Source organism: Larimichthys crocea, chromosome I (genome assembly GCF_000972845.2).
Source record: "Larimichthys crocea isolate SSNF chromosome I, L_crocea_2.0, whole genome shotgun sequence".
NCBI classification, from domain to species: domain Eukaryota; kingdom Metazoa; phylum Chordata; class Actinopteri; family Sciaenidae; genus Larimichthys; species Larimichthys crocea.
Window position 1 is genome coordinate 38,315,452 of NC_040011.1, and position 8,983 is coordinate 38,324,434.

Genomic DNA, 8,983 nt, shown 5'->3' on the forward strand with positions numbered 1-8,983 from the left:
AAAAAATAATGTTCTACGATGTCACACACAAGAGGTAAAAGTAAAAGTGTAAGTGTAAAGTAAGTGCTGACCATACACACACATTACACACGAAGAATTGGGACACAATGGGAGTTTGTTAACCTCTTTTACAAGAGGAAGATGCATGTCCAATCAACAAACATCCTTCCTCTTACTAGATGAATCATGTAAACTCCCTTCACTTCCACTTCTTCTTCACTTGACACAAACATTTTGTTTTGTAACGCTTTACAAAAACTTATATATATATCTAATTAATAATAAGCTTTTGGAAGATTTTATCAGCCAGTACCATCAGTGACCATATGATCATTTGTCAGTCATGTGGGATCCTCTGCAGCTTCTAAGAAAGCCTTTGTAACCATGTGGACTGGTAAGAAGTCAGGCTTTGGACTCAAGATGTCCCATGCTTACTTTTGCCCAGGGCCCTCAAACCTCTGAAGGAGAGCATGGTTTGGGTTTCCAGTGTTACTGCATTACATTACATAGCACTGAGAAAGAGGAGATTGCTGATCCTTCTTGTCATTAATCTCTGCTTTAGAAACAGAACATCATGGTTTTATTATAGCCGTCGATGATGCTTTCACGTCACAGTTCACTGATAAAACCTGTACATAGTCTTGCGTCGTGAATACCAGAGCCAGTGCCAGCTAAAAAAAAAATTCAAATGTACAGCCAACTGTAATCATTTTAGCTGCACATCTGCCTAAGGCTTTGTGTGATTTATTCTATGCTCAAATGCACTGTATGTTCTTTGGGTGTGACATCATCTAACCAGAGTTCAGTCTGTGTAGAAGACAGGATTCCAGACATTCCTCGAATGCTCCACACAGGATCTCACTTCTGCTTGCGAACACGACCCCGTACCTCCAGCGAGTGGAAAAATACAGCCTCTCTTCAGACTCAGCAAGGTGAATGATGCTCTGTAGGTGACCTACTTTTGGCTATCATTTAAATACCTGATGCCTTTTTTTATGATTAGGAGCAATTATTAAAAGTTGTTTTGCTGTTTTTGTTTTGACTTCCAGGTTCAGTGTGTAAGATCGTGCGGGCTGTATTTATAGAATATGTCATACCTATGTTTTAATTAGTGAACGATCACTTGAAAATAAGAAATGTTACCACAGAATGAGCCTTTTATATCTACATATCCATGTGTCCTCTTCCACATAGTTAAATCATATTTTTAAACCAGATACAGGCTTTAAGTGGGTATCCTTTCCTATCTTTTTCTGCTTTTGCGGTTACCATAGATTCTCCCTCGTGCTAGAAAGGAAAGGATGAGGAGAGGATGTTCGAGACCTTTAACAGCATGACAGATTTTTTTTAGATTAAATATCCCCGCTTTTGTACTGAGTCATAGAAGAGCTCTCTTATCTGGGCAGGTGTAACAAACACAAACACAATGGGACATTAATGTTATGCAACTTCTGCAGATGCCCCCGAATGATACAACGGTGCTACACCTTTGGAGCCGACATAGTTTCTCTTTCACCATCATCTGACATTCCAGACAGGGTTGTTAAAGGAAGGGGAGCCCTGCTAGCAAGGAAAAAGCCACTTCTCACCGGCCATACGTAATGTCCTGACATTCCTTGAGCTATACAAGTCTTTGGTTATCATGTCATAGATCTGGCCTTATCTCGGCACCAGTCATGCAACTGCAGCTTGTCTGGCCTCTTTTGCAAGGTTTCTGGTTGAGCTTTGCTCTGGATTGTCATGAATACAGAAGGTTTGGTGCCTGCAATGATGCTGGGTTAATTTATCCATTAAAGGTTTTTGAAGCAGGGTTCGACTTGAACACATTGGCCTCTTTTACAGGAAAGTTCCAGGTTGAGTTTGTTTACGACAATGCTCACATGAGATTTGGCATCTGGCACAACAGACTATGTTCAGCCATGGCGTGTTACAGACAGAGGCCTCCCAGTCACGGTCGTAATCCTCTTACAGACTTACCGCAGGTGAGTATTCTGCTGTGACATCAATGTGTGGACTAAATCTTCTCACTCATTCAGGATATCGTGTGTGTTTGTGAGAATGGATGTGTTTGTGTGTGAGACAGAGAGAGAGAGAGAGATTTAATCCACTTTCAAGGTACGATGAAGTGTGAAAGGTGTAATTATCCAGCATCCTCCAGTAATCTCATTCACACCTCAGTCCGTCTCACACAGGAGGTCAGGTTAAATTCAAGTTTATGATCTTTGTTGTTTGCTGAAACATTTGTGCGTCACGTTAAGAGGACACACGTTTGATCTGACGCCATGTGTTATTTTTGTCAAAGTTACAGTACTTGACTTGAAAAAGTCAGCTGGTGCTTTCCTCACCTATGTCATCGATCCGATTACATCTAGATGGGAAAGAAAAACAACTTCCCTACTCAGACACTTGATGGGTTAAATGCAGAAGCTATCATCAAATAGTGTTTATAGACTATGTCAACCTTTTCAGTCAACCTTTTTCTAATAATACTACAGCAGAAACGTGGACATCCCAATGGAGTCCTCTTTTTTGTGACCAGTCAGTGTCATCTGTATCTCATTAGGCTGAACTTTCACCAACCACCTCTTCACTTCAGCTCTCTGACTGGCAGCATAAATCTGCTTGACTAGTAACATTACAATAGGTAGGCACTGTGCATACCAGGACCCCTGAAAGCGGAGTAGCTAAATGTAATTGTGTCTCCATGATTCATTTTGTGATTTTCCTGCTGTGACACTTCAAAATAAAAAAACACCTATCAGGGGAGGAAGTCATTGACGGGCAGAGGGACATACACTGAAGGCTGTATGCTTCCTCAACAAGGTGTTGCTGGTCCTATGTGCTTATTTACTACATTAGCATGTCTTGCCATGGCTGGTATCAGTGTCTCAAAACTGCAACTACATTGCACTAATAGTTTGCTCATCTTCTCTTCGAATATATATCACTGCCATGACCAGCACCTAATGTTTGGCAGGTATGGGAACCACAGGACCTCTCAACCTTCTAGCCAAAATTATTACCACTTTCTATCACACAGTAAATGGGACAAGATAGAATATAATTTCTTTGCAAACATACCCTGACACGGCACACGTTAACTCGTTGATATAGTGTTGTGACAATGCTATGACAATGTGTAATATTTTCCTATGAATATTAATCAGTTGCTACAAAACTAAACTAAATCTTGAAAGGTGCATAGAACTGGAGACTAGAGTATCATAAAATTTAATAATATGATGATGAGTATCTCATATTCTTTTATGGCGAGATTGCCTGTCATTTGATCGATTGGATTAATATGTATCTCATAAGTTTTCATGGAACTTGGAAGTGCGTCACACTGACGTCTGACGTAGAACAGTCATGAAACTTTAACTCCCACGTATTTGATCCAAACTGGGGGCTTTTTTTTTTAAAAGACAGGGGAGTGATTATGTCTCTTCCTGTCATCCCAGCAGCGTCTGACACATTATATAACCATTGTTTTTCGCTAAGATTGTGTTAATTGAAATGACTTTGAAGTTGAGTCAGAGCTCAGTTGCTAAATGGAGAAGTCAATTCACAACACAGTGAAACTGGCAAATGACGTTATGGTCAATTCTGTCTGATTGACACCCATGAAAAAATCTAAAGGATGCTATAAGAAGTACTGGAGTTCATATATCAGAAACAAGTTTGTACTTTCCTTTTTTTAAAATACATGAATCAGTCCAAATCAACAGTCTTGTTTCAGGATCCGGCCTCACCTTGACATTGCCTCACACCACATTCAGATTGTCACACACACACTTAAAATCCCAATGCTTTAATGTCCCCGACTTAGCAATTGACCGAGGGCTTTTTCCCCTCCAAAGCACCCTCATCAGATCATAAAAGATGCCTAACGACTTTCACACACATATAGACACCACAAGCACACACACACAAACACACGCTCCTGACGGCCTCCCGCCTGACAACAGGGGATCTAAAGACACAAAGGGGGGTGGGCTGGTTAAAGGGGGAGTCGCACATATGTCACCAAAACCCCAGCTTGTCTGAGGGAGCTGGTGAGGTAATGAATGAGCCTTTTATCACAGAGGCATCGTCTCTGCTGATGTTTTCTTCCATAGACAAACATTTGCTTTGTTGTCACATAAGAAGTGGATGTCAGTTTAAAGAATTATTTGTCAGAATCGATGCATTCAAAGTGTTTGATGTTTATGTTTTCGCTCTTTAAACCTTAGATTCATACATGCGGGCAGTTTTCTTGTGAAGGCTTTGGGGTCTCATCATCATCATCACCTCTGGAGGAAGTTTTTTCTCCCTTTTCTCACACCCCTCTAAGGGTCATAGCCAATGTTTTGGCTAATTTGCAACCCAAACATATTCCTTTCCCTTTCACCGCCGTCTCCGTCTCCACCTCCCCATTGGTGTGTGAGCCAGGGGACACAAGGCCGATGCTTGACTGAGCCCTGAATGCTCTTTAGTTGTCACGCTTTTCCCAAACGCCTTGCAGCTGCTCCTATTGTGGCTGCAGAGGGAGGGCTCCTTAGCTGATTCTTTAGGCCTCCTGCTGTTGCCCTCCTCTCAGATGGGTTCATAGAGAGGGAGTGTGGCCCAAACAATGGCCGATGCCATGACATCATGTTTCTTGTGAGGACAAAATCCTTACACTGATATACGGTGGGATTCCATTGCATGGAGCGAAACAGGATGTGCACAAAGATATTTCAACATGCCAGAAGGTCAAATTTACCTCAGCTTTGTTAGTCTTCAACTATAAATGTCGTTTTGGACTTGTTGGTTGGACAAAATTTGGGTTCTGGGACATTTCTTTAACTGATTTCTTATGGATCAATCCACAAATAAAATGCAGCCTTTAAAGTTAGATTCATTTAAATGTTATCTAAAAGGATTTTCAAGTTTAGAAGACAATAATATTGTTAATTTGTTTTGTGTTTTGCTCTACAATTGATGTGGTTTATGACCTGAAGACTTAAAATCGAAAGAGAAGTCTGTGCTCTGTATCACTAACTTCAAGTAACCTTACTAAAATCGAAACTAAAAGTATGATTCACTTGACGTTATCAAACAATATGGCCCACTAGTAATAAACCCACTTTATGTGTGATGTAAGATGGAAACAAAAAGAGAAATTCAGAATACAAGTAAGTACAAAAGTCAAATGAGATTTATTAAACGGTATAAAAACAACATTTAAACAAACAATATGCAAAAATAGATATGATAAAGAAATATATTACTTTAGTTCAATAAATATGTCAGAATGCAGTCACTGATGACTACGTGTCCCCATTCGAGTAGTTTTTGGGGTTGTGTCTGTCTGTCTCAGCGCTGCAGTACACAGTACAGAAACATGAGGTATTTAATGGTCCATTTCCCCAATGTGTCAGGATCGTCAAGGTTTCATGATGTCTTGAAAGGCAGGTATTTGCATTTGAATTGGCAACCCATCGAACTCTCAAACCGAACATGAAGATTTCTGCCACATTTACATTGAAAAGAGGGGGGGGATACATTCATTGTTCGTCAAATGAAGGAGTAACTTCCATGCCATGTGGGGCAAATAGGTTTATGCTGCTTTCTTTGACCAGTACGGAAAGCAAAAAGGGACATTGGAGAGGATAAGTCAACTTTCCTGAGACAACAGTCCTCTCTATTTTGTTTTAAATGATTGTGATTATCAAAAGCAGTTGCCTTCATTAAAAAACAAACAAAAAGCCAAAAACAGTTCTTTGAATAAAGAATATTCAGATACTAATAACTTCCTCTACAGGAATAACCTCGACTATCCTTTCAGCCATCTCCCTAAGCCATTCAGGATTCAAACTTTGGATGACTCTAACATTCAGGAGGTTAAACATGAATACTGCCTGATGGTAGTGATCAAATCTCCCTTTGAAATGATGAGACCAACTTACAGAGATTTGGCCAGCAAGATCACAGAGTCAAATGAACTGACCCCAAACACTACTTCCCCATTCTGTCCAGTGATAGCGCCATATCACCATAAAATATGATCTTGTGCAGTGCTCTTTGCAGAGGCACTTGTAAGTTTCAGTTCAAGTCCAAATAAAAAAAGTCTGCATCTTCCTCAGCAGCTGGGAGAGGTGGTGATGGGACTGTGGAGGAATGAGAGCTGACCAGCTGAGGCGTGTACGGGGATCGACACGGGGAAGTTGAAAACTGTGCTGCTGTTGCCGATGGCTGGGCTGCCGGCCTCCGAGGAGCAGGTGGACGTAGCCAGGACCTGAGACTCAAACTGGAGGAGCTGTCCCATGAAGCTGAAGTTCGGGGAGATGATGCTGCGGCGCTGCTTGACAAACTCAAAGGCCTCGTCCAGCTTCACGCGGTTGGTACGCATGAGGTAGGCAAGGCAAATGGTGGCGGAGCGGGAGATGCCTGCTTGACAGTGGACAAACACACGGCCTCCTTTATTTCTCACTGAGTCTGCAGGGAAGAGATGAGAAAACAACATTAGTGCACCGTGGAACACCTATCAGGTGATTAAAACTCACAGGAAGGCAAAAAAACAACAACACAAAAGACTTTGCAACACTTTCCGTTGCCATTTAAATTCAACAGTGCTCATTAAGACGCAGGAACACGGTTAATAGGGGTGCAGGGTGTGAGCTTGTGGGGGTTAGTCCCAAAGGAGGCAGCCTGAAGGGACAAAGAAGGGGAACAGACCCCTGCTGGGGGTATTGATCTGGGAGGAAGGCCGACAGTGAGTGAGGAGAAATTGCCTTTTGTTTAGCCAGAACAAAGAGCGGCGTGGAGGCAGCTATTCAAGCGGAGCCAGCCTACCCACTACAAAACTAGTTTGGGGGGCCACTGCTTCGCAATTCATTAAAAAAGGGGGCATCCCTTTCTCTACGCCCGAGAGGTGGTGGCGATGATGTAACCACCATTGTGGTGGAGTGGGGAGCCTGTGCCGAGCCAGCTGGTCGGTTTTGGAGGGAACTTTTTAAAATTTAAATCCAGCAGTCAAAGAGTGTTGTGAAGGACGAGGGGAGGGGAGGGGGTTGGGTGTTTGTGTTGCCTGCCATCAACGGGCTCAGGAGGTAACAGCTGTGACAGGCGCTCACATTTGGCAGTTGTGAGGGGGGCGGGTGGAGTAAAAATGGTGGATGTAGGCTACTCACCGATAAACTCGATTGCCTCGTTGAACCAGGAGCTGATATCAGCTTTGTGGTTGTCCTCGACTGGGATGCTTTTGTAGAGGAAGGAGCCCTCGAAGTGGTTCGGGCAGTTGGCAGAGACGTTGATCAGAGCGGTGATCCCCAGCATGTCCAGCATGTCTTTTCTTGAAGCGTGGTAAGCGCTGCCAAGGTACAGGAAAGGCAAGATCTCCACAGGACCGCCCTGAAGAAAAGAAAACAAACAAGTCAGTCAACTCCAAAACAATACAACAATATATCAATCTGGTTATATTCAAAATAATAAAATAAAAAGACACACACCTGGTCGTACAGAGGAGTATTGCATGGACTACAGCTTGGGTCGGCGCTCTCAGGGTGGCTGGAGCTCAGGGGCAAGCTGAGCCCTTGTGGAGGGGAGGGTTTGGTACACATCTCAGGATACTCTGAGGAAAATGTGTCAAAACCGCCTGGAGAAGAGGAGAAAGGGAAAAAAAACTAGGTTAGGTCACTGGATAGTACAGAGTTTAAACATGAGTTTCCAAAAAGGTGACAACTGCTCAGGGGGGGCTATTTTGGATCAGTGTTTACTCCCAGCACCAGCTGGTATGGTGACAGCTGTAATCCACATTTGTTGCCCCGTTGTTAGGATATAGTAACTCTTTAAACAACACTCTTACCTTTAAGAATAAAAACTCGGACTCCACATGGGTCGCGACACAGGGCCGTAACAGCGAGCATCAAGGTCCCGTCTTTCTTCGCCTGGCTTAAGTCCGAACTGCGGTCGTCAAGCAGCACCACAGACTGGTACTCCCCGGACAGCAGCCTGGTCCTGGTGTCCTCATTGGGGACTATGTGCTCAAGTCCGAGCCCACCTCTGGCCCTCCTGCGCACTATGGTGCTGAAGCGCACGTTGGTGGAGCCCGATATGTGGGACGAGTTGAAGGACAGGAAGGAGCGGCAGTCCAGCAGCAGACAGCCGGGGACGTCGTCCTCCAACAGACCACAGAGGGACGCACAGTCGATGGTGGGAACCTCCATTATGACCATAGTAGGACGGCGGGAAAGATATAATAAATCCAAATACATAAAGCTAGTTTACTTTAACAAACGTTAAAGGTTGTTGTGATACAAACAAAAAAAAACAGTAACGTCGAGTCCTTTGTTCCGGTTAGCTTGTTTAAGAGGAAAAAAAGACGCGTTAAAAAAAAAAAGTTTTAAGACTATCTAAAAGTTTGGTCCGTTAATCTTCTCTTGAAAGTATCCGTTTAAAAAAAATTAAAAAAATAAAAAGTTTTAATGTATTCAAGTTTACAGTCAGTTGCTTCTGCCCGTGAGCCGTTTGAAAACCGTTTATATACATGGGCTCGTGCTTGTGAATGAGAGGCCACTGACGTCAGAGGACGGCCCCTATTGGCTCCCAGCCAACCCTGTAGACGTCATCACCCTCTCTCACCCCTCCCCCCTCCTCCCTCTCTCTCTCTCTCGCGCACATGCGGGACATTTCTGTACAGGCGTACCGCACGTAACGCAAGCGGGCACGCGCAGGTCAATCAAGTTTTCACACTGGGAGAAAAAAAAACAACTTTATTTTCTACCACTTTAGTTTGTCACACTTTTTTAAATTATTATTGTAATTATTATAATTAATCTTAATTTGAATTAAAAAAATATCACGCATGTCAGCAAACAAAAGGCCCCCCCAAAAAATTTCCATGATGTTGTTAGTGTTTAATTAGATTTCTATTTTACCTCTTCACCTGAGAGCTGACAAATATCAAGATAATAAGTAAATATCTGCCACGGGTGCCATAAAAGTTTATTCTTTGTTTTTA

The 8,983-nt window shown here is 42.9% G+C and overlaps 1 protein-coding gene across 1 annotated transcript; it reads right to left on the bottom strand.

Moving 5' to 3' along the window:
• Positions 1-5,157: 5,157 nt before the first annotated feature.
• dusp1 (dual specificity phosphatase 1) lies at positions 5,158-8,486 on the bottom strand. The gene is made up of 4 exons (XM_010752073.3): positions 7,829-8,486; positions 7,473-7,618; positions 7,155-7,374; positions 5,158-6,459 (listed from the first exon to the last, which is right to left on the bottom strand). The coding sequence occupies exons 1-4, from the start codon at positions 8,235-8,237 to the stop codon at positions 6,104-6,106; spliced, it is 1,131 nt and encodes a 376-aa protein (XP_010750375.1). The 5' UTR covers positions 8,238-8,486; the 3' UTR covers positions 5,158-6,103.
• Between the last annotated feature and the right edge of the window lie 497 nt (positions 8,487-8,983).

Bases quoted from the DNA above. Each gene is read 5' to 3' on its own strand.
- dusp1 (XM_010752073.3), bottom strand. From the start codon at position 8,237: ATGTATTTGGATTTATTATATCTTTCCCGCCGTCCTACTATGGTCATA. The intron at 7,619-7,828 runs GTAAGAGTGTTG...CCTCTTCTCCAG, and splicing joins CCGAGTTTTTATTCTTAAAG to GCGGTTTTGACACATTTTCC. The intron at 6,460-7,154 runs GTGAGTAGCCTA...TCTTCCCTGCAG, and splicing joins CGAGGCAATCGAGTTTATCG to ACTCAGTGAGAAATAAAGGA.